Here is a 27,128-nt window from a genome sequence, read left to right on the forward strand (position 1 = left end):
ATGTGGTACTACTTTGTTAATTTGAGCACAAACAGTACACAGTACGATATATGCAATATAATATTTGACGGGGGTAATTCCCCCTCCCCCCAAAAAAAACAAAAAACAGCAGCACAGATAGAGACAACAGGCCAGAACAGATGTTTTTTTCAGTTTTTTTTTTTTTAGTTTTAAGCCATTTTATACAAACAGATTATCATAGTAGTAGAGATCATCATGTTTAATTTTTAGATGATGGATGGGCTGCGATTGTAATGCTCATACATCAGAGTGAGAGCTAATTTTAAAGTGCCTGTGAGTGATTTAAAGTGATTTATAAGGGGGACAGTAGCGTAACTTCATTAAATATGGAGCAAGAAGCACATGAGTAACCACCTCAATTAACTAAAATAATGTTGTGAAGTCGTACCTGAGAGAGAGAGAGAGAGAGAGAGAATAGCCATTATCTGGTTGACTTCAGCCAGTTTGTGAATGAGTTTGGCTCCATTACACTCCAACCAGGTTTGGCCTAGCTGAAAAGACAACAGAGAAACTGGTTGGAGGCCAGCAGCTCAAAGGACTGTGTCTGTGTGTCTCCGCCATGGAGCCATGACAAAGTTTACCTTCTCCTCCAGCCAGCAAACTTACACCAAAGTTTGTGTGACACACTTACAAGTAAAACCAATACCAAAGTTCAGCCTCATTATTGTATTAATGTATTAGTAATATGTGATAAAACACAAAACAGTTCATAAACAAACGGAAGCGAGAAATAAAGATAATGATAATAATAAGGATTTTAATTTGGGCACTAAGAGCAACTCATTGCGCAAAGAGGAATGTAGCCCTTGGTCTAACCCACAGGCTACTCCATGCGCCACGCAGGATTTACCCCGGTCACTAAAATAGAGCCATTCGTTTATAAGTCGCTTGAATAAACAAGACTGAAGATGTGTGGTAATGTGGGTCATGTAAAGAAAAAAAATGTAGTTTTAATACAAATAAAAAAAGACAACCCTGCTTCGGCTAACAGATAGAGACAACAAAACGTTATAGTATTTAAAAAAAAAAGTCTTCTATCTAATGTGTTCTCTTTTATTACAGCTCTTAGCATTTTTCCCAATATTTTTTTTGAAGATAATGAATATTTAATGTGAGTTTTAAGAAGCTATTTGTGCTCTCCTAATGAACTTTGTCACTTCAGGGAGGGAGCATACAAAGTCCCAAAGCTCAGATTGTGTCATTCTGGAGTTTATAGCAGCAGTGCGACTGAGCCCTGAAGGTGAGACTAAGTTTGGACTTGATCTATTGTGAAAAGATCCCACAGGGATCCTTTTGGGACTTGGGAATGCTCAATATGCCGCTGTCACGTCATCCCCACCACTCGCAACCCAAAACAATGGAGGAAATTGACGGCTTGGAAACAGGACAAGCCGGTTTGATACAAATAGCATTTGCATATCACTGGAGTCATTTAAATCTGAGTGTCTGGAAATCACCAAAACAGAATGTGTTCCTCGGGGTGGTGGTTGATGTGAGATAAAAGGAAAACAAATTGAGTTTTGTCGTTGTTAAACAAGCCCTCCTTGTCTTCCCCCGACTCTGCCCATCAAAAGAATTCCCACTGCAATATAAGAAGCAGCGAAGTGTCTGGAATCTCAAATTGTATGAGCTACACAAAGCAGAGGAGTAAGTCTTCAAATGGAATTTCAATTTGACATGGGAAGTCCTGTTAAATATGCTCTGACGCTGATATGGCAAGCGTCAATGCAGAATTGCTGGCCTGATATTTTCTATGAATGTATTCCAGATAGATTGGAGCCTTTAAATAAAAGTGACAGTTTTTTTTATTTCATTTATTTATTTATTCATTGCGTATTTGCTTTGACTAAAATGAGATTTTTCACAAACTTGAGATACGAGCGCTGTATGAAGGCAGTGAACTCGTTACAATAAGCAGCAGTTTAGAAGCGTGTTGCTGTTAAACAGAAAAGACCCCAGAATGGATTTACAGTCCACATGTAATTTCGGTCTGCCCACATTTAAAGTTTTCTTTTGCTGTGTGATGTTTATACCCAAGTAATCACTCCATCAGCTGTACAGGTGTCACTCATCAGTTTGATCAGCAGCAAAGCAGTCTCCACCCGTCAGCTGCAGCACTCGACGTCACTTCTTTCCTCTTTGACACTTCGTAAACATTGACAGCCGGAAGGCCAGATAGTGGAAAAGATTGATGGACAGATGGAGAATTTCTCCATCACTCAAGTGCGGAAAGTGAAAATCCAGAGAAATATACGAGGGACACACTCATGAAGCCATGCCAAATATGAGAACACTCAGCAACTGAAAAGCAACTTGAAATTATTTTTCGACGCGTAGGACAAAGAAGGACAGCATGCATGTGCGGTATGAGACTAATTAGTTGGTTTAAATCACTCGCACCTAAATGCTGCTGGCCCCATTGACAGCTAGGATAGGAACACACTATTTCCAGTGCAGAGGCTTTAGGCGACTCACGCATCCATGGAGATTAAGTTAATTATCTTTCTCATATCTACGATTATCTCAGAGCGCTTACTCCTCTCCCTGCTGTCTTTCACACAATCCCAGTGAGCAGTTGGGAAAATCGTCAGGATGTTGGACGTGTCAAGTGATGCATTACCTTTTCCAACTGCTCCGCTTGACAATCATAATGGACAATAAATTCAATAAAATAACATGGGCTTGAAGGATGTTTATTAATGCTTCACAGTTCTGAGGTTCAAACTTTTCTCTTCTCACCCAGTCACCTGGGAACCGCCAAGGGGTGAGCAAGAATTGGGAGCATACCAACATGAGCAAATGACCGTCTACAGACATCAAACCATGTTCTATCCCACTTATTCTGCTCAAAGTTGTGGAGGGCGTGGAACCCCTCCCAAATGACGTTCGGCAAAAGACAGAATACACCCTCAACTGGTCACCAGTTTGTTGCACGGCACACTTATATACACACTGACCCTACGATGCCTACGATGCCGTGAGGTGAAGTGATTGTACCAGCGACTGTCTGCAGACGGTCCAGCAGAATTAAAAAGAGTTTAACTTTGTTAACCTTGCTTATAGTCTTTTGACTTTCCATCAGTGTATAATGCCCAGTACAGACAAACATAATTTGACATTTTAACCACTAGTTTTTAAAACGTGATAAAACCCAGACATGAGAACAAACATCTTTAATGTCATTGTTGGTTTTTTGTGTTACATACCAACTAACGGAAATAATAACTTATTCAACATTTTGGATTGTTTGTCTTAACTGCTTAATGAGCAAATATAAAATGTAAGAGTAAAAAAAATAGTCATTTTACACCACAGGTTATGTGGGCAGGATAATCAAGAGTGGGGGGTCACCCAACCTTTTGGAAGCTGAGAGCTACTTCCTGGGTATTGATTAATATGTGACGGCCTGCCAGTTTGATACATGCTTCTGGAATAATTAATTTGCACAAATTACCTTTATTTATGTTATTAGGTCTCTTTTAATAATTATTGATATTCCTTCCGGTGAAGACACTGATCATAGCGATTTTTCACATTATAGGAAACTAAATATCAATATTCAACACTTTATTTATAGATATACGCCAGTGTTTATATATTCAACAACTACAACACCAGAATGTCCCATCACTTCCAAATTATTTTTAGACTTGGCCTCAGGCTACTTATGTGGTCCTCTTGGGCTGGTTACCACATTGGTGACCTCTGATGAAGAGGCTTCAAACAATTTGGCCTCTGCTGGCTTTGGTAGGAAAGGGACAGTGGGCCTGAATACATTTGCCCTTTGCGTGCATTGCAGTTTAAAACAACATGAACATGTGTCTGGTTTGGGGCAACCAGGTAACAAGCGACGACCTACAAAGACCCTTGGGCGGCTTTTTCAAAAGGAGTGCTACCGCTCCGATGTAGATTATGATGACAAATGCATATGTGACATTGAGCATAGACTGAGTGTGTGCGTGTGTGTGCATGTGAGAATGCATGTGTTAGTGCATCTGCTGAGAGGTGATAAGACCTTTAATAATGAGCTTGTTCGTTCTGTCATTAGTCAACGCGCTGTCACTGCCTCGGCCATATTCCGTTTTCATTTACACACAAAGAAAATAACAGAGAGATGGGTGGAAAAAGGAACAACGATAATGGTTGAGCATTGCTGAGGCAGTGATAGACTCTCACTTTGTTACACACAAACACATCCTGGTGAGGTCATAAATATCATCAAGTTTAACGGGAACACCTACATACCATTCTGACTGTGCACGCATATCATCATCATCCATCTTAAGGATGTGAGTTTTTTTTTTTAAATTAGATACCTCTTCATTTCAGAAGAGAGGACTTTAACGATGAGAATGAACATAAGAAAATTGTAAAACGGCGCTTGGATAAGGCGTGACCTCGCTAGGGACTCAGGGCTGCAAGTTGCAATGTGTCATGAAAATTCACATTAGTTCTGTCTCTCTGTCTCTCTCTCTCTCCCTCTCTCTCTCTCTCTCACTCTCTCTCACGCTCTCTCCCTCTCTCTCTCTCTCTCACTCTCTCTCACGCTCTCTCACTCTCTCTCTCTTTCTCTTCCGAGGTGGAACTTGCATGTTCTCCCCATGCTTGGTTTATAATAGTCCGGCTTCCTCACAAATCCACCCCCCCAAATAAAACCCATACATGTTGAGTTATGAAGGCTCAAAATGTCCGAACATAATGAATGTGTGAACATCTGTCAGGAACGATTGTGTGTCTACTGCACACGTGGCCTGCAATTGACTTACGGTCAGCTGGGATAAGCTCAAGCTCACCTGTGACTCTAATAAGGACAGGCGGTGTAACGATTAGACAGATGGATGTGAAATCCTCTTGAATTAGGGCTCATAAATGTTTTCCTTTTTTCGCAAGTGGCAAAAACAGGCACTTTTGCAAGCACTGAGAAAGTCTGGCATGAAGAACAATGTAAGCGCATCACATACGTATTCACCGAAATGCAGATGACAGCATCCAATACTGAAATGCACACAAGACAGTGCATGATTGATGGATTCTGTCCGCAGGCCAAGTATCAAGCCCAGCTGTGATGCTTGCTGGGTAATTATTCAAACCGTAGCATTTACATGGAAACAAAAATGTCTCTGGCATCAGTTCCATTAAATCCTCTTGCTGCCCGATGCTCAATTAATTTGTCATCATGAAAGCGGCGATACGTTCAGGTACACATGGAACAACCGACATTGTTATGGCAGCAATGCCCGCTGTGGTTGAAATAAGGCGGCTGTTTCAAAATAATACATTCACATTCGTTTCCTGACTACATTCATCGTATGTCCTTGTTCAACATTTCCTGATATTGCCTCCTTTTTATTTATTTGGTTTCATCTTCATCTCATCTCCTTCTCCCTGCTTTTTCATTGTCTCCCGCCTATGCAACATTTGAGCCTGCAGCTCAGACTGAGATCACTGGGGTCATTGGCCAAATGGATTTGTCATTGTTAGACACTCAAGATCAATTTATCCAGAGAGAATCATCAGCAGCTGGCTTGAATTGCCTTTATTACGCTGAAGCACATTTCAATCTGGTCAAATTTGATTTGAAATGGGATGATCCACTTTATGTTTCTGTCACCAAACTTTTCTATCATGTTGCGATGTGGCCCAAAGTCTTTAGACAGCTCAACTGCAGAGGTTTCTTTGTCGAAGAAATTGAAGTCAAAATATATTTAATTTGCCATCTACCTGAGTCTCAAACTCTCACAGCCACACAAGGGATGCCAAATTGTTTTTGAGGAAAATAATTAGGGCCTGTTCTAAAAATAGTTCACCAGTGATGGTGATTTCTAAGCACGATGTTGTGGTGATCATTTGAAAATGTGATCACGAGCAGATATTTATCAACATAAAATGTTACATATAGATATTTATCTGTTGCCTAAATATGACAAATCACTAACATGATCAGTGTTATGAGTTGCCCAGTATGGATGTTTTTTTGCCTGATGCTGATTCTGATATTTGGCCGAATAACATTCAGATAAGCGATTAATCGGCCGATTTATAAAACAAAAACTAAATGAATCAGGAAAATAATATAAATAATTTTCCGCCCGTCACGCATATAACAATATATATCTGAAGTAGAGGAAGAACTTTTCACTTTCTAACCATACTTTGCAAAATTGGCAGATTTTCTGCTTATTTTGTGGGGCGGTGTTTGAATGTCATTGTTTTTGTCTTGTTTTGTACTATGTTAATGGGTACAAAAATAAACTACATAAAAATATAGGTCTGATTTCTTTTGGTGATTTTAAAAGAGCTAATATCATTATTAATATTAATATCAAATACAGTAGGTCAGGAACTAATAATAAGAGTATTCAAGCATTTCTTATAACAGTTAAACTTTTATCCCTTCACATTAATCAGTTCCCAAGAAGTAGCTCTCATCTTTAAAAAGGTTGGTGACCCCTGAATTAGAGATGACACCTTACCCCCCGCCTGTAGGAAAGAATTATTCATGACATGCACCCAATGTATATTATTCCTACATTTTATTTTCTGTTTCATTGTTGCTGTACACATTTTATACCAACTGGAACACCCCTTACACTTTTTATCATGAAACACCTTCGACACTTGTAATGGCCCCACAGCACGTTACCATACAGTTTTCATTCACATCATCCAATTGCATCATGTTACGTTCTTTTCATCAGCTTTATTTCCTCTCCTCTCAACCTTTAATTTGCATTGCATGCCTTTGATCCGTCAAGTGTGTGCGTTTGTGTGGAATAAAGGACGGAAAAGGTCTCCTTAATAAGGTTCTTCGGCATTGTGGTCATTGGTTGAAGTGTATGAATGACTGAGATGAATACATATTGTATGCGTGTGTGTGCGCGCGTGTGTGTTTGTGTGCGTGTGACTGTTACATCAGCGTTTGTGCCACGCGCACGTTGAACCTCAAACACACTTTTGCTTTATACAATTTGTAACAGGCTCAGGTCTCGCCAAATATGTCTCCTAAGAGGGACTATTGCATCAGAATTATGCTAATTTCTGTTTCACAAAACACCAGATCCTAATAACATTACCTTTTAAGATAGATTTGCATAATCTCTGCCATGAATCAGCCCTCTGTTTAGCACAGACTTTTTAGCTGTTTTGAATGACTCATCTATCAGATATTCTTGGCACATGTTGAGATGACAGAGATCTCTGGTGTCAAGGCAGCTTGGTAATGATTTTTTAAAGAGGTTCATTCAGTGATGACACTACATGAGTGGCAGAGGGACAATGCTGCACCAAATCAAACAGCTGGTATGCGTTTTGATTTTTTTTCCAATTCCAGGACTGATATCACAAAAGAAATATTTCAAATCCAAACTACAAAGTATATTTTTATTTTCCCCTGGAAGTAATTCCCTTGGAGTTTAGTGTACTTTCCTAGTCTTCTCTGTCACACATTTATGCACTTCTGGAAGGATTCCTCCGGGATCCTCTGCAGCGCCGTTGTTGCTGCCATCTTGATGTCGTCCATGACCTCATCTACGACTTGAGGGTCCCTTTGAGCTTGGGAAAGAGAAACATCACAAAGAGCCATGCCCTTCTCAGCCAGGAGTTGTTGGATGCTCAGAGCATTGCTAAAAGGTGTATTGTGAAGCCGCTACAAGTTGTCCTGCCACAACTCCAGAATCTCATTTGTGCCAAAAGGAAATAAACAAAACTTACTGACACGATGCAAAGGTGCCAGTGCATGCTTTTATCTCCTGTCATTAACTGTAGATTATTGCAATCTCTTGGTCTCCAGTCTTTCCCACCCAAAAAAATTGTATCTCAAACCTAAAACCACTCCAGAACTCGGCAGCTGACCTGAGCTTGGCGCTGAGCAGTGAGCAGAGGCAACTTAGACCGGTTTTATGAATTGCATTGGCTACCCGTATGTTTGAAGATCGATTTTAAGGTTCTTTAACAATTTTTTTAAATGGCCTAAAGGTCTTCGTTCATCATGTCTTTGTGATTAGCTTTTATCATATCAACCCACTCAAGCCCCGAGGTCATCTGGCTCTGTCACGTCAAGTCAAGTCCTCTGGCAGAGGCCTTTAAATGGTTCGTCGAGCTAGAACAAAAACTGAATAGAAAGACTCTTGAGCCATCAAGGCCCGCACCTCTGCAACAGCCTGCCAGAGGGCATCGGGATCGTTGAGAATGCTGATATTTTTGAAAGGAGGCTCAAGACTCACCCATTGACTTTCGCCTTTAATTGATTTCACTTTTATTTATGTATTGTGGTATTTTATACGTTCACTCGTTCATTAATTTAACAATATTTAATTCTTATTCCTTTAATCTATTCAGATATTTATCAGTTTAATACATTTTATCATATGTTATTTTATTGTCTCTCCTATTATCCTTCATTTTTGTCTTAGCTTGACTATGGCGACTCCCGGTGCGGAATTCTCCCACAGATTGTTTTCCTCTCCTGGATCCTAGGCGCCTTGCCATTTCTCTCACTTAATATACTTCGTGTGTATGCGTTTCCATGGGAACAGAAGGGATGGGGTTCTGTGTATTTGTTGTTGTTGTTTTTTTCCATTTATTGTTTTTATTTCTGTACACTTTGTGTTGCATTTTAACTATCTAGCTTAAATTTGCAAGAAGAAGTTGTGTTTGCTCCTCTTTTGGCACAAACCTGATTCCATACTTCTCGCACTGAATGAAGCAAAAGTCACAAGTTCCCTTTGTGACGTGCTGGTTGATCATCAGGCCCTTACTCGGAATAGTTGTAGTTTGCGTTTGAAATATATCTTGTGCCACCAGTCCTGAAACCTTTGTGACACACCTCTTTGACCATTTACTGCAAAAGAACATGCACTGAAAAATATTTGTTTCTTAATCTTTGCTCAGTGATCCTATGGAAGGTTTCACACATATTGCAAATTGTAATATGTTTTTGATCAAATATTCAGTATCAATATTATTTTAATGCCAAACACTGAAACTCGATACACACTGCTGGGAGCACAAATAATACAGGAGACAAATTCAACCATTACAGAGAACATGACACGTGATACACGACACGGCAGGACCTTCAAACAGAGTGCATGGAAACAAGAAGGTAAATGCACACAAACTAATGAGAAAATGAGGATAGGAGGACACAATAGGAGCAGAACTGATGAGGCTGATGGAGATAATGACATGAAACAAAACAAGAAAACACTAAACTCCAGAAAACACAAAGAAAAAATGATCATACCACAATTGAAAAGATTAAAAAGAAACACAGCTCATTACTAGTCTTTGATTTAACTTCCCGCTGTCGCCCTCAATACCCAGTCTTTTTTTTTTTTATTATTATTTTTTTAAATACCATGTTTGAAAACTCTTAGATCTATTGTAATGACAATAGACACCTGAGCTAGTTTTGTGTTTCCTTTTGTTGTTTGTGCATGGACGCTATACCCAGCTTAGCTAAATGATACTTGAAAGGTTACTAAACACAAATGCCATGCAGCCTTCCGTCATGGTTTGAGCAGATATTATTCTTGTCGTTCAAACTGCCATTGGACTCTTTAAGTGTTTGTTTGTCTGGGCCAAATTATCAGCGACAAAGAATCGCTGGATACATAATAAAATATTCTCAAACTTACTTTTTATATAAACCCACTTAATTAATATTGTCACTTTCCTAAAATTAAAGCGGAAGTCATTTTTTTAATGCAGTCCTGCCCCTGAAATGAAATTGTTGAAAATAGATTGCATTTTTGGATGATTGAGTGTGCGAGTTTTCTGCAAATACTGAAACAAAATTACTTCTAATTAATTTTAGGAAGATGACAATTAGCTATTTGTGTGGTTGTTTAATTGTTACGTATGTTTACTGGTTGTCTTTCTTTTATACAATATATGGACAAAGCAAGGTATCCTTGGGTTAGGTTGGTGTGGAGGATTTTTAGAGCGCTGACCTCAGTCCCATCAAACACTTTGGAGGTGATCTACAATGTTCTTCTAAATGAATAGACACAAATTCCTACAAAGCTCCCACGCCAAGTCCTCCCAGCAAAGCTTTTACAGTACAGTACCTCACAATTGGACTTCACTCACTTTCGGTGTAATGGCCATGTATCTGACCTCATTTGCCCATGTATTGCTTAGAGTTCACAAAGGCACGTAAACACACAATGTGCATACTAATTAACGTGTGCTTTACTTACACATTGAAACACCCATCAATGTCATTGGCATGTATCCGTGTGCAATCTTCTTGCTTGCTTTGGAAAACTATTGAGGAATGAAACGTTTGACCATGAATTTAGAAGAACAAACAGTGCACATTTTGATTAGGATAAAAAAGAAAATCACTTTTCTTATCATTTGTCAAAGGGCAAATCAGTTTCAAGTGCAGAATATAGTACAGTATTTAATATTTTGTAAGTTTTGCTTCATTTAAAGTTTGTATTTTTGTATTTCTTTATAAATGCCGATAGTTGTACAAGATTAGTTTTGTGCAGTCTCGAGCCCTAAATTTTCTTGGATTTACATTAAATTCCGATTCACACAGACCTGAGTGCAATGAATGTATTGTATGCACAGTCTAACACTTTTCATTTGCTAAAAAAAAAAAAAAAAAACGAGACAATTATTGCATCTTTCAGCAAATGTCCACCTCAATTAAAAGGGTATTTGTCAAAGCAGCACTTAAGTTCCACATAGTGCAAATGCTTCCGACTTGTATTTGGCGGAAGAAGATGATAAAGCAACATTTCCTAGAAAAGAATTATAAAGTATAATATGACAAGTGTCAAAAGAAATGGTACATTAAGTTTTACCGGATGTCAAGCGGCAGAAGGTCAGAAAGAAGTGCTAATTTCATTTGCTGTGGAAAACATTATATGCCACAGAGCATGAATAATTAACCTCATGTCGGGGAGCTGGGCTCAGGATTCTGAATATTGTTTCAAATTTAATTAATGCCCATTGTCCCCCACCCCCGCCCCCGTTTTTTTAAAAGAAGGTTTCCGTCCTGAGACTTGTCGAAAATTAAAATACGGAAGGAAGCGTAGACGGTCAAACACACTCAACAGAGAAAGTCTATTTGAGGAGGCAAATGCAGCACAAGATTGTTTGTTTTAGTCCATTTGGAGCATCTGGTGTCCTCTTCAGTTATGTAAAAGTAACTTTCTGTGCTCTGAAACTGCCAGGCACTCACAAATATTCATATCTGAGGACACACATACACAAACACATTTTCCACAACGTGAAGTTCAGGAAAAAAAAAAAAAATCACATTTCTATATTGCACTGACTGCGGTAGAAGCTATGAAAGCAGACTCTGGTGATTATTGCTCTGTCTGACCTTATGTGCTGGACTGTTCTGCACTGCCTGCATGGAAAAGGTCAAACTTGATTTGACAAGCAAAGCCATATAAAGTCGAACTCCTATGAGACATTTCCAACCTGGTTTCAGTAATTAGCTGTGCTGGTCAATAGACACAATTAGGGAGGAGATTACATGTGGATGCAGAGTTATCAAGAGTAACAAATACAACATCTGTAACATCAAATGGGAATTTAATACATAGCGTAAATGTGTTCTTCCTACAAATGGATAAGAAGTTAGGAATTCTTCAAAAATTCAATGTGGCTCGGCACCCGCGGATTCACATATTCGTCAATTTGTTTTTTCAATTTTGTATTCAATGTTTCTTAAACATTTTTCCCCAAGTTATTCATAGAAAAGGTAGAGTGAGTGTTTGTCCGCATTTTGCCAAGAATTGAAATTCTAAGCCTTAAAACTCTTTATTTTTTTTCACAATGACTTTTATTGGCTGGGTTGGACCGTATACCGTTGCACGCTGAGCATCATTGCGTCGATGCAATTCCTGTGTCCATGCACAACCCTCCAAGCCGAAATGTGATCATTGAATCCCTACACATTGAGAACCAGGAAGACATTTAGAAACAAATCTTTTGTCATAATCCTTAAGAAGTTCATCATGAACACTGTGATTGGCTGGCAAACAGTCCAGGCTAGACCGCGGTTCTCACCAAAATAGATGAAAAATACATACTCATTGGGTGAATGAAAAAAAATGTAAAAAAAAAAATAATTAAATAAACTTCCACTGCATTCATTTTTTCTGTTTATCTGGTAGTTTGGTCCTCGGAGCAAAACCCTGAATTCCATAATCCAGACTTCAGCATTTTGTCAATTGCAAGAAGCAGAGTAAGCGGATGTTATGAACTCAAGAACATACTTTCAAAGAACAGTAGTCTGGTTGTAAATGTCACTGCTATGTTTGGGTGAACGTTCCCTCTGGCTCTGACGTATTTCCGTTTGATCACAGTTGTGACATGTGACTAGATTTCAGCTTGCAAACTTGAATCCTTTCTTCTGCTGTTGCTATTTTAATAGCAGCACAAAAGCATTTTTGGGATGTTTTCTTGGCCGGAGATTTCACAGGTCACCAACCAATTCATTCTTTAAACTAGCGGACAGGAATATTTTGCATTTTCTTGGTTAATGCATACTTTCATTCGGATGACGACTGATGACATTTCATGAGATCAGGACGTAAGAACAGACAGAATAGCATATTTGAAATGGCTATAGTCTCTCCAGTATATCCTGGGATGGGACATAAAGTGAATATTATCAAAAGGGAAACGTCCTGGAGGCACCTCATCTGACTCCTGTTCATGCGAAGGAGCCGTGTCTCTCCCCTAAGCACATCCGGGATGAAAGATCTTCTCCACCTATCTACATAAGTTCTTTACTTTGCTGCACTATTTCTGTTAGAGCTGCGATTTTGTGTTTTCTGTCGCAACCTGCAGCTCATTACCATACATGAGCATGGGACCATAGCTCAACTAAAAAATTGAGAGCTCCACCTTTCGGGTCAGCTTTTTTGTCAGCCACAGGCGGCTTGGGAGCCACGTGTTGCCTACCACTCATTTAGGCAATCCTTCAGTCCTATTTGGGTTCAAATCACGCTTTTCAAAGTCGGTGCCAACTCTCAATATTTTTTTAACCATCTAATTTCCTTGATCATAATCAAATTTAATGGGTGCTTCTTTGGCCTATGTGACACTACTGCCTTCTTTAAATAATCAACCGACCAACCAAAACCTAACTTACAGTAAATTAAAACGACACTCTTTCAAAGTGTCTGTTTTCTTTCCCTTACTATTTTACCATTCAAATGAAATCACACCAAATTCTCACAGGAACAGGCATCATCAGTCATTTCAACTTCTTTACAGATGTTGATATGTGCCGGTAGGTCCTCCTCATTCAAACGGCAATATTTGAACTAATTGAAAATGGTTCCATCTCCGATAAAGGATTCACATGAGAAACTTGTAACAAGATGTTGGACGTAAATGAAAATGCTCACGCAGCGCTGATCATCTCTTTGCTTGTTCCGCCAGCTCTCCAGACTACTCAGCCACCAAAAGTCCTTTTCCCTCCGCAGAGACAAGACACAGTGATAGAGATCACACCCGGTGAGTACCAACAAGACACCATATATTTTAAACAGTGCCCACTGTGCCCTTCTTCTTCCCTTAAATGTAAGTAGTATCCATTCAAATGATACGGTTTCATCCACAATCTATCTCTGTATTGATTTCTTAAAGATGAATCATTCCATCAATCTTCTATATAATACTGTTAATGTGTATGTCTTTATATATGCATCACATGAAACAATACTTCTTAAAGAGGGTGATTGTCAAAATTGTTTATAGAGTACAACTATGAAAGGTTTTCACTGTCAGCTTGCTGCAACATCAAATTTCAGTCTAATGAATCAATCAATCCAAAAGAAAACTGCTTGACTGGCGACCCATCCAATAAGTTAGATTCACTCTCAGACTCAAACAAACCAAAATGAAACAATTTTGTTGGAAATATTACTAATGGCAGCAGGCGAGTTCAAGAAGAAATTTTAGGTAGGCACTATAATGACACGCAGGAAGGCTGTCATTAAGCTTGTTCCAGATTTACTTGTGTTGGAAATTGTGCGGTGCGTGTTGTGCTTCAGCGCAGGATGACTGAGTGCGCGTGCGAGTGTGCGCGTGCATCGCCTGCTGTGCAGCGGTCTCTCTGACAATGTTAGCACTGTAGGCAGAAAGCTGTTTGGATGCACGCACGAGTATGGCTGTTTATGTGTTGTCATTAATTCCACATTGATGTAGTAGCAAGCAAATAGGCCCCGGGGCCCCTCTACATTGATTGCAGCAGGGACACCTTTTAATGGGAATCAAAGAGTCTCATACCTACAGCAATAAAAACACTCATTTACACTGTACGGGCACACTGGAAATTGTTTTAAGATTGGAGACGTTACATCAGCGGCACAGTTGCCTTGTTTGTTTGGTTCATTCCCATCTGTTACTCAAATTTTCACTTAATTGTTCTACCGTGTTTTTAATTACTCTCGTGTCCTCTCCATTCAGTTGATTCCTCCTTTTTTCGTACTCACTCATTTGTCCCATCTCTCCCGTTTTGCCATCTTTTTCTGATCTCCGTCACTCCATAATACCATGGGTAATCAAGGCAATTCCTTTAACTCCTTATTGTCTTATTAATGTGGGCTGGAGGCAGATGAAATACATAATTAAAGATTGATTGGAGATATGAGTAGTACACGGAACTTTCAATGGAGAAAAAAAAAATAAGATCCATGAATAATGAAGGTAGCTTGAGGAGTTCGAGGGACATCCTCCATTACAAAAACACTCTGGTGGGCCCAAGCTGCATTTGTAAAACAATCTATTAGCAGCTTAAAGAGAATGAACATGGTTTTGAATTAATACTTGTCTTGTCATAAGTAGCTCAGAAGCGGAATTCATCTACAATTTTGGTTATGTGCTTTTCTCCCGGGTTAATGGGATTAACATTTTTCTTACCTGATAGTTGGCATTTTTAAACTACAAAGCTCGAACAACATAAAACTACGGGGCTATAAAATCAATGTGTTTTGAAAAACAGACATAGCTTTCAACTTTTCACAATATATCGTACCATATAATGTGATGTTTCGTTGCACTTCTCAGTTTACATGAGGCATTGCATTTTGATTGACATAATTTAAACATAAATGATTCATTCAATTTGTGGGTTCCTAAATATTATTACTAAAGTCACCTGACCAGGGATAGCCAACTGGCAGTCAGACCACAGTTTGTTTGTTTTTTAAATGGAAGAAAAAACATGAATATGCGGATTCGTGATTGCCATACCATAAATTTAAGTCGTAATATCATCACTAGATGGCAGACATGGCTAAGTTGTTAACAGGAACTTATACGATCTTATACTAACCCTATATTACAACTTCAGTCGGCTTCATCATTCATGAAATGTTACACAGGACAAACATAGTACGTCAATAATGTAATAATAATTTTGCATCAGTAGGTTTTTGTGAAAAAATGCCAAAAAATTGTTCTTGCACATAATGTTAGATTGCTTTTCAGTTTTGTGCCATCCTTGAATGGGACATTTTATGCAAGAGAGCCCTTTGCAATTGAAAAAAAGAAAATCACCGAATTTGTTTATTTTGTTGTTTGCTTCAAATTTTTTGTTGTTGGGTTAGGATAGTGGCTCTTTTACACATGCATTGAAAATTGTCTTTTGAAAAATGAAATCTATTAAGAGCACATATTTTGCACGCATGCACCTATTTTGTCTATATCGCAACTGACGTTTTTCTCATACATCTGGTTCATAAGTGCGATCTCCAATGTGGCCCGTGAGTAGCACTGATTAAAAATTGTGGCCCCCTCCGGCATTTAACTCGCCCACCCCTGCACTCGACGAACCGGTTTGTTGATGTCAAATCGCTGATGGACCTGCCTGTCTAAGAGACTGCTTGAAGATGAATACAACCAAGTAATCACATTTTAATCATTGTACAAAACACATCCAACAAATATTGATGGGTCTGAATCATGGAGCAACTTGTGATACAATATTATCAAAATACTTTTCAACATTAATGATGTTTTCTATCACAAAACAATGATTACACAATAATTGGTATCATGTTGCATACCTCACTGCCTATATGCAAAAGCTGGAGTTGTGTCGCTATGCAATGTACACCAATATATATTGTACATACAAACAATTTTCTCTCTCTCTCTCTCTCTCTCTCTCTCTCTCTCTCTCTCTATATATATATATATATATATATATATTGACATAAATAAATACAAAGTACATAGAGTAAGTAGATCATTTAGACTTGCTCATTTCGTACCTACCTTGCATGCCGAAAAGGTTTGAGCACCTCTGGGCTTGTTCGTTATTTCAGGAACTTCCCGGTTAATCAGAGTGGGACTTGATGTGAGTTTTGGCCTACAAGTGCTCCTAGCCAGTCTTCTCATTTTGTATTTGCTTGCTTAACCTATTTGTAAATTTAATAAAAGGCTGTGAATGCATTGGTGAAGTTGGGGAAACTTTAAACACAAATGCACGTCCAATTAATAAATGGATCATTAAAGTAAGTAAAAGACAATGATTTAGCAGCTTTATTATCAGAAATGTAAATCTTTTTATTTTCTGGAATTCCCGTCTCTATATTATGTGTTTTATTTGAATTTGTTTTGCACACTGCGTGAGGCCTCTATTGAAGAGGAATAACAACATTAACGTCATCTAGAGAACATCATGTTCCCACACAGACACTACTTGTACCGTGCTTGATCGAAGTGTGGATCAGTATCAACATTAGGATGTGGGTGGATTCGCCTCCTCAAATATTCAGGAGAAAGGCCTTCATAAATTCCAAAAGCTGACCAAATAGTCCATTTGGGTAATTTTGCAAGAGACCTTGCAAGATTAGATTTTTGTGCCAAGTAAAGATTTTCAATGAATACTAATGCTGTGCAGACCAAATTCAGAAAATTAGCAACAACAGTTTGTCTAATACACACTGCATCTGGCAAGTTGGCCAGTTGCTCGCAGGCAAAGTTCTTATTTATTTTCTTTTTTTCATGTGTCTGTGTAGTGTCAGAAAGGTTGAGAACAGATTATTCTTCCGGCTACACAATAAGCACTTTATTTTCTGGGGTCACTTAAGCCTATTTCTCAAGTAATGTCTGTTGATACTCCCTCAGGACAAATTCCTCTCTATCCTCACCCTCTGTCATCATTCCATGAAGTATATCGAAGAGGAAAATAGCGCACACATTCACGCACACAAGTGTAAAAGATACCAGTGAGAGTTTGACTGTGAAAAACGGGTGAAGATAAGATGGTATATTTTGTACCACCCCCCCGCCTGTCTCGGTCTTACCCCCCATAGCATTTATCTCAGTGTCTGTCTCCTTCTGTCCCTGTGAGGTGTCCGCTTCTATCTCACTTTATTTCCATCTACTGCTGCCACTATCTCAAACAGTTCCACTGTCTTCCTTTCTCCTCATTCGCATCCTTTAAAATGGTCATGCCCGTGTCAGTATTCCCTCCCTTTCAAATCGTCAGAAAGATAACTTGGAGTGGTGTGCATCAGACTATTCCAAGTTGGATTTTTTTATGCTCCTCATTGAAGTCAAGGTTTTTGTTTGCAATTGTTCTCGCCATGTCATACAGTGAAGAAGAGAAACAAAACTGTTGCAAGTGACTAAAAAAAACATGAGGATTAAGAAATTACATAGGAAATAAATGATAATAACAAAGGAAGGTTAGAAGGAATTTCCTTCTTAGAAAAATGCAAAAGAGCTGTGCAGGCAAAGTTTTATTTGATTTGATTGATTGAACATATAAGCACATTACAAGATAAAAACAAAAATTGGAAGAAAAAAAAGTGTATCTAGTCCTACTCCTTAGCTTACATATTAAATAATTACACCGCTAGATCATTTACATACATAGAAAATATACTTCTGTACCAGGTTCATATGATAACTAAATGTGTATGTAAATGTTCATTTTTATACTTGAATTATATAATTTTGTCTCACTATATTTATAAATCTTCTTTTGAACACCATTAGTGATTCACACCACCTTGATTCATTACCATAATTATTCCATAGATTACTATCTTTATTGGAGACACCCGTTTGCTTTGTACTAGTTCTTCTCTTTAATTTTCCAAAGTCACATGTGCCCTTTAGGCTATAACGGCAACCCGCATATCTCCACCCAATAGGTCAGGTATGGCAATAATAATGAACAGAATGTGTATAAAGATTCGTTTTTTAGGAGATCCCTGATTTGATAAAGGATACCTACAGTTTTAAATATTTTACTTTTCACATCTTCTATTTGCTATTTCCAGCATAATTTTGCATAGATGCTAAAGTATGACTAAATAATAAATAAAATAAACATAAACATTATACTGTTCAAATTTACCTACTTTGAAGTCATACAATCATTTCCGCGCCAATCTTTTTTCTGAATCTGTAATTCTTGTCCACATGAGAACCAAAACAACCTCCTTTAAGAGCGTTTGCTGTTTGGTCCTCTGTGATGTTCGTATCTCCATCAGTGTTCAATTATTTTCATGCTGGCTATCCTCTCATTCACTCTCTTTTACAAACGGTGACTTTCTCTGCAGGATAAAAATCCCGTGGAGTCGGAATCAGATATTTATTAAGCAGTAATCCCCTTTGAAACTCCATCTAACCAGGATACGCATGCGTGTGTGAGTGTGTGTGTTTGTGTGTCTGAAAGGAATAATGAATGTGAGCAAGGCTGTGCGAGTAGGTTGGATATTTGCCATACAGCACCAACAACACCCAAAGCAACTGTACAGCCTTGACATATGTTGCAAGTGTTCATGTCAGTAGTCATTATATCATAAAACTGTACAGCTACACCCGGCTTGCTCTCCTGCTTGTTTTTCTCCCAGTTAAAAAAAAAAAAAAGTCGAGCACTTTCTTGTGAGTGGAATACTTACTGCACAGAATATTGTTTGCATCAGCCAGTCAGAATCTCAGTCATGCGACTCATCAGTTGCCTAGACTTGACTATTGACTATTACCTATAGTTAGTTTGTCATGATGGATGTAGTACATCAATATGTTACAATAGCAAAAACTTAAAATTAGGTCAGTCAGTGCAATAATAGCTGACAGCTAAGCAACAACATTGTTTTCAATTGTATTAATTGGGAAAATTATATGGATACTAATTATAAACACTTTTTGATTAAAATAATACATTTTGAACATTTTTGAAGTCTTACACATAGCACTTAACAGTTTAATTGTATCCAGTAAGGCTGCACAGAAGCCACTAAAATAACATCAATTTTACCATTATCATATTTAACAAGAGGCCTACTAAGTTTATCATCCCTGTTATTAAAAAAAAACAAAAAAAAACAACAACAACAAAAAAAAAGCAAGTGTATATCAGCATAGGATCTCACAGAATTATTTGGTGAGTTTTTGTGCTGGTCTTGCTGGTGCAGCTGCAAGACCATGGGGAAAAAAGGGTTTTCTAGTCCGTTAGAACGTGTTTTTAGAGTACAGAAAAAACAAACAAATGATTCAGTCAACTAACTATCTCTCTCACACTTTATCTCCAATTGTTTGTTTTTGTGAAATATTTTGTTTTCATTTTTCTGTATTTTCATATTTTTGCAATGAAATGATGAAGAAAAAAAGTAACAATGCTTTTGTCATTATGCCGTTCATGTGACATAGGTGAATCTCTCCAATAATGATTGGACTGCAGGTAAATGTTGAAGTCAAACAAAGACAATTTCTTTGCGAAGCCACATTGTGCAAGTGAGGTGTTCAGGATCTCTTTGTTTTTGACTCCTAAATAAGCTCAATAAGGCTACTCTAATTCGATTCTTTGAGCAGGACACTTTGGTTTACTCAAGGGCAGCACTCTTTTTACCCTTGCTGATGTGCTTCAGAGTCACAGTATGCAATGTGGGTGTGAAACAGGAGCAATATTTGTCGAGATAGGCTTTACTTTTCTAAAGTGCAGTGGTATTGCAACTGAGGACTATGGGCTCTCTTTTCGTTATCAGTGCAATGCGCTCAGGCCTAAAAACTGGCACATCTTGATTTTTGTGTAGGTTTCGCACAATGGCGAGTATTGCGGCAGACAGAGGGTGTTTTGTTTTGTTTTTTTTATACGCCTCTGATAACCTGACAAGTTGGTGGCTTAAAGTTGAAACTTTGAAAAGCAAAGGTTCACTCACGGATTTGAGCCATCGGGTTGGAAGGCAGTCTCCAAGTGTGCACTTCACAGCGGTGACTCTGCTCGCCCGAGCCAACTTTAAATCATCCACCCGTGGAGGTCTGTTGCCGTTTCATATGAACATACTTTGCGAGCTTGGACTCCAGCAGATTTATTTGTGCTTCCACGAGGTCAACATTCACGCATGCGGGTTTTAAAGGAAATAAGAGGAGCTTCATACATTGGTTGGGACTCTAGTCAGGAATGTTCACGCCCACAAAGGCGCAGATGCCCATTTCTAACATTGCTCGTTCGTAAAAATATCGAAAAAAAAAGGGAATGGAAAAGTCAACACTTGTAGTTAGATAGCATTCGTTCATTGCTCTCAAAGGATTAAGAGCAAGTTTGGAAATGTTGCCCATGATGAACCAGAACATCCACTGAAGCATAGACAGATGGATTAGTTTTATAATAAAAACACTTTCTTGTAGGTCCAGACACCTTTCAAGGTTGGATATATGCTGTCTTGAAAATGTTTCATTAGAACAGGTCAACAAAAAAACTTTTTGTGAAATACACTGTCTTGTTCATTTTGATAGTGGAGTGTATATGGTATTTTTTCAAATGATTTGTCCACGCAATAAAAGACTTGAAAGTTACAACAGACCAAAAAACAGCGCTGTCTACTCTATCTGCTCTTAAACTGTCAGTTTAGATTTTACAAAGCCCTTATGACTGGTCATTTAATTAACCTTGTCAAGCATATCGCCACTAATCTCCTTTCTAATTTCATCTGTTAATTTAAAACACTTCTTAACGAGGCCAGTCCCCTAGCCAATCAAACGTCCAGAATAGGCATATAAGAGCAAGGAACTTTTTTAATTAGATCTGTCGGGAAATTGCCAAATATGGGCATGGAATGAGAATTGATTGTCTTTCCTGGGAGTCCTATTAGGAATCACCTCGGGTTTTGAATATTTGTGCTCTTCTGAATCTGTGAGGGAACTGATAAAATCAATGACAGGCAGTGTGGTAGAATAGTGTGGGTAGAAGAGTCAAATCTCTTTTCCTGCTTTGTGGCATTTCATATCCTCTTAGAAAGAAAGGCTTTAATATTTGCCGAAATGATTCTCCACATATTCCACATATTTATTAAATCATATCACGCCAACTATACTGTGCTGCCAAATATTATTGGCTATCTCAACAGCCTTTTCGTCGCAAGATAACGGCCTATAAATATAGCGAATTATGTTTAAAGTATAATTTCTTTATATTTTGTAAATGGATGGAGTTAATTCTATCGATATTCACGGGTGAGATTTGTTTACTCTTACACTCCAAGTTGCATTTTCACAGAAAACGTTTCAAAATATATGACACAAGCCGTGTTAGATTTTCGAGGATATGCTGTCATTTACTATTCTTTTATTATTTTATTTATGGCGGTAATTTTTATCAATACTCAATATTTCAATGTTGACAACTACTGTTTTTAGCTACGGATGTAACTATAAGCAAAGGAAAAACACTTCAATCATGTAATTACTGAAGTATTCAATTATATATTTTGGGGACTCACATTTGCCCCTGCCATTTAGTAGAACAACTAGTATCACCACCCAAAATTACACACTGCAACAAGGCAAAAAGTTCAAGTGACAATCAGAATATACTCTATGCAGAATAAATGTGATTTGGAGAGACGTATTTTACAAAAAACAGCACAGTCACGCAAATAGAGCAACTAAAAAAAAAAAAAACATCCTTTAAAAACTCTGAAAAGGATTACCACTGACAATTGCGGAAGCTGCAGTTGGCAAAAATGATGGGAGTTTGGAAAGGTGTCACTGCCTTGTCCGCAGAAAGGATTTAATACTGAAGCATTTGAGGATAAGAGAATAAGAAAGGATTTAACATGAAATCATTTGTTGGGGGCTGGATATAAATGGATGACAAAAAGAAAGTGTCACATGCTCCCATGAAGCCCCAACAACTAAGACACACACACAAGCGCACGCACGCACACAAACACACACACTCTTTTCAAACCAACAAATACATCAGCAAATGGTTAAGACTTACATACATTTGATTGTTGTTGAAAACTTGATTTGTCTAATTACCATTCCAGGGGGGACCTTTCTTTTAGGGGGGGGGGCTTTCTTTTAGCGTTTGTAAGAAGTTAAGTAACTGTCGAGAGAGGGATCGAGCTTGCGCCTTTCTGTCATTGCATCAATATCATGCAGGATGATACAAAACCACACACATCATAAAGTATTTGTTGCTTTTGGAAAACGTTTTACATACAGTGTGAGTCTAATTTACTGTTACAATTACCAACATGTACCGGTTTATTCTTTGAGCCTTGACACACACTTGTCAAATTGGTCAGGTAGTTTCCACCTGATGTGTGATATTTATGGAAAGATCAAAATAGCAAGGAATGGTCCGAAGTGGGACTGCCTAAAATAAAAAATAAAAAAAACTAACAGTCCTATTTATTAGTTTTACAAATTCTGGGATATGAGTCTAACTTGGAGAGGTGAATTTGTGAATGTTAACAAAATATTCATGACACCAGCTAAATGCTCTCCAAAATAACGTAAATCAATGTTACGTTTCTCATTACGAAGTGTAATAAACTCACACCAAGGGTTTTTATCCTTTTCAAGACAAAGTTGTCCAACTGCTCTTGTTTTGGCTCTCATTATATTTTTGTGTGTTTGATGTTGTTATTGTAATTCTTACTGTTAATTATTTACTTCATAGGCTTTGCCATTTATTAATCCATCAGTCTAGAAATACAAGACAAAGGTAACCAACTGCTAATCTAAAGAAATGGAAATGACATTTTGATGACTGTACAATCAACTGGTTAAATTCCCTCTAAAGTTATCAAATAAATAAGTTAAACAAATTCAAGGAAGGGGCAGCATTTTGTGGAAGCCTGTAGCACGTCTGTCTCACAGTCGAGACATTCTGGGTTGAAATTTCTGTCAGAGTGATCCTATGTGGAGTTTGCATGATCTTCCTGTACAAACCAGAGTTAGGTTAATCCAAGACAATAATTGACTACGATTTAATTGTGACTGATTGTGTAAATGTGGCCCTGCTTTTCACTGCTGGTCCAAAGTAGACCCCACCTCTTGCCCAAAGTCAGCGAGAATTAGCTCCAGATCACCCACACCCTCAATGAGCCCAAGGACTATGGAAAATTGAGCTTGTCATAAATAAGCTTACCGTACTCCACATATCTCGTGTATCCCTTCCATGAGCAAAAATGCTAAATTCATATTTCATATAAAACCACATTGAAGAAAATTATCAATTCTACTACTACTTTTTATTGAGATGGCTAATTAAAACATACACGCCTCCACACACTTCTTCAAAGCCCCCTTGATACCTCTGAATTTCTTGGGGGAAAAAGGGAAAATTCAATAACCTTTATTTAATGTTCATCTTACTGATAAGTAGGTCATAGTAAAGTGGAGGGGGTAGAATCATGAATGACATGAAATTGAAATAAATGAATGACATAGTGGACCAGCGCCTCAAAGCAAGAAAGTTTCAGAAAGGTGTCTTGACTCAGAACTTTGTGAATTGTGTTTGGGAGTTCTTCCAGGTGCCTTTAAGGGTTCCTTCAAGCTACAAAAACATCCATGTTGGGCTAAGCGCTGGCACATAATTGAACGTAGCTGCAGTTGTCAGTGAGAATGATTGTCTTTCTTTACGCAAGTGGGGATCTCAGCCCTCTATGAAATGCAGTTTGCCATCATTATTGGTCAGTGTCAAACAAAAAATTGATTTTGTACGATGTCTTGAAAAAGTTGCCAGCTGAAAGCAAAGGCATGCTTTAATTACTTTAAACTGCATTGTAACAGTCCAATTTTTCAAAGGTTCTTGATAAACTGCATTTGACTAGATTATTCCACAACCATTTTCTGTACCATTTTCTTATCCTGTTCAGGGGAGCTGAGAGCTGAAGCCTAGCCGGGCAGACATTGGGTAGAAGGCAGGTCGCATGTTGGACTGCTTGCCAATCAATCACAGGGCACATATAGATACAAACAACCACTCAAATTCATATTGTCAATGAGAAGGAACAAAATCCATGCTGCCCACTGGGGAGCCAGAAGTGTGACTCAAAATTATTCTTGTCATGTAAAAGACCCGCAACTGTCAATGTAATTGTGTTTCTCGAAGCAGGAACAAAAAGCCCGTTGTGAGGGTTGTTTTTTTTTTAAACACATGTGGGAAGTTGTACAACACAGTAGAATTTCTAAAAATCTAAAATGTTTACATGGGCAGAATGTCTCAGTCAACATCAGCCAACTCTCATTTTCCCTTCGCTATGTTGGCACTGCACGCTGGTGTGTACCGGAATTTAAACACAGCATTTGAAGACACAAAATCAGCCATCGCAATTCGCCTCCGGTTTGAATAATCAAATTGCACATGATCATCCCAGAACACACACACGTATCTGCTTAGCAATTCCGATCAGCTTTGACATCTGTGTTATGTCCATGTAAGTTTGCTCCGCTTTTTGCAGACGCAAATTTTTAGTAAATCAGAATTCTTCATATATTAGAGTTGTCGTGAAAAGTCAGCTTGCTGTTTGTCAGCACTTTACTGGTTTTTATTACTGAGTTTCCTCAGTGTCACTTTTTCATTTGTGGAATTGACAGTAGCCAAAGCTGAAGATGAATTTTCAAAACATTTCAAATGTGGTGAAATTAATAATTAAAAAAGAATTATTAATTAAGAAAAGTACGTTGGAAATTGGGCTTACAAAACTGAGGTTTATGAAAATATTGTACAATCTAACTTTTCATAAGCTATATTTTGGCTCCTGTGGGCAAATCAAACAAAAAATGCAGACGCAAATGAAATCTGACAATGAAACTCAAAGCGCACAACTTTGCAAGCACAAGCAAACAGATGGGAATGCCTGATAACCAGCACTTTCTCATGCTTGGAATGTGGCATTAGATATAACGCACATCTGTAATGATGCTCACATTCAGGTGCATGTTTCATAGAGGCTCCATTTAATAACACTGACAAGTCAGTCAGGCTTAACCAAAGATACAGAGACTAAATTATTTTTAACTACAGCGTTATATGAGTGGATTTTTTTTTAAGTGTACCTGTACCTCAATTTTCTTGACAGGGGAGACACAATCCAGTGTCACTCACACACGTAAACACGGTAGATTTGTTTTTGCAATGATGCAATCAGCGGCAGACTGAAATTATGATGTGCCAGCTTGGTTTACAATGCCTCACTAATATTAATGACAGCAACACAGCATCCTTTTAAACATTTTTAAACACCCTTTTGTTCCAGCCACAAAACAAAAATGATGACTCAAATCACCCTATAACAGGCACACTAAATGTCTTAAGTTGTAGTTTTAATTAGACAAACAAGCTATACTCAGCCATTATAAACACACAAGAACTCCAAATGATATGATTTGAATCACCAGAGCATGCTGAAAACACAAACACATCCTCAGTGTGCTAATCAATTACGCTAACACACACACATTCACATTTGATCACAATTATGCCTCATTTTCAAAGCATAAAGCGGTTTGATTGCCCAAAATATGAACACACACCTCAAGACTCAGATGCAACAATAATTGTAACCTGTGTTTTAGAGACAAGTACTCTTTAGGTGTGACTTTGTAGTAATTCAAAGTGAGCAAAAAATCATGTAAGCACGGTCAAAGAAAAACGTCCCTATTTCCATTTTTTTCAAGAAAGGACATTGACATGTCATTCTGTTCTGTGTAGAAAATATTATTTATCATATCAATATTGTCTGTCAAGTCATAATATAGTCAAATGGGCTTCAAACTACAGTTCCATCCCTAACCATTATGGAATGTATGCAGACGGCATTTCCGCGTTCGATGTCATAAGGCACCGAAGCTTCCTGCGCGGGGGCGAGTGCTATGATGTGACCCGAGCCCTGAGTCCCTAACCTACTCAAAAGGAACAGTGACCGCTCCTTTCTTTCTTTAGAGGGGTTGTCGGCTGCTTTATTACATCAGAACAAAACGCAGAGAAAAATGTTTGAACATGTTTAGGCTGCGGCAGTAAATTGGCATAACAGCATATAATTGATGTTTGTTAAATTTGCATGTCTGAGATTTGTCACGTAATGTCATTTCCCAGTAAGTATAATCAAAATTGATTCCTAGTTGTTGTCACAACTTAATTTTTGTCCTCAATCGCTAAACATGCTGCAGTAAATTCCTTTGCCTTTCATAACTACTATGAAGGTGCATTTGAGGTCTTCATACACAAACACAACATAAAAAAAACTATCCTATTTCTGTCTACGATCTACACGTCAGTAAATTGACATGTTATTTAGTTTAATCGCCTTCTTCACGCGACACTCATCACGTATTGGCCTATTTTCTTTGACAGCTGATGGTGGTGATGCATTAGAGGGTGAGGCCCAGCCTCTCGTTTGTTCGCTTGTTTCACAAATCTCTCATACTTGTTGAAGTCTACCACCTTTCAAACTTATGGTTGAAGTTAGCTCAATGATAAAATGATGACATTAATGATGACATTGTCAGCAATAAATCAACTCCTTTCTGGTTCAAAACTGGTATCTTGCACTATCCAGGCAATCGGGGTCAATACAGTATGTGCAACAAACCGAGGGGATAAACAATAAACTTTGAAATTATCTCTCTTCTTCTGTGCATGTTTGTGCTTCTGGGGATTATTTGCATACTGATAGCATCGTGTTGTGTGTTGCAGGGATGCCTCTCAGTCTGGACTGCAAGGCGTTTTTTGGATACAGCGGAGAAAACAGGAGACCTATCATCTACTGGATGAAAGGAGAGAAGTTTGTTGAAGAACTTGCAGGACACATTAAAGAAAGTGATGTCAGGTAATTGCGAGCATTATCTCACATTGGGAAGTCATACTT

The 27,128-nt window shown here is 38.2% G+C and overlaps 1 protein-coding gene across 5 annotated transcripts in view; it reads left to right on the plus strand.

Moving 5' to 3' along the window:
- il1rapl2 (interleukin 1 receptor accessory protein-like 2) overlaps positions 1–27,128 on the plus strand; it is a 298,580-nt gene that overhangs the window by 242,654 nt on the left and 28,798 nt on the right. For all 5 annotated transcript variants that reach the window (XM_088294330.1, XM_088294331.1, XM_088294335.1 and 2 more), the window contains 2 exons: positions 13,441–13,515; positions 26,957–27,089. In XM_088294330.1, coding sequence (XP_088150456.1) covers positions 13,441–13,515; positions 26,957–27,089 — 208 coding nt within the window. The remainder of the gene's footprint in view (positions 1–13,440; positions 13,516–26,956; positions 27,090–27,128) is intronic.

The sequence above is a fragment of the Idiotropiscis lumnitzeri genome, chromosome 4, assembly GCF_059441095.1.
Source record: "Idiotropiscis lumnitzeri isolate Australia: NSW breed Sydney's pygmy pipehorse chromosome 4, RoL_Ilum_1.0, whole genome shotgun sequence".
Classification (NCBI taxonomy): domain Eukaryota; kingdom Metazoa; phylum Chordata; class Actinopteri; order Syngnathiformes; family Syngnathidae; genus Idiotropiscis; species Idiotropiscis lumnitzeri.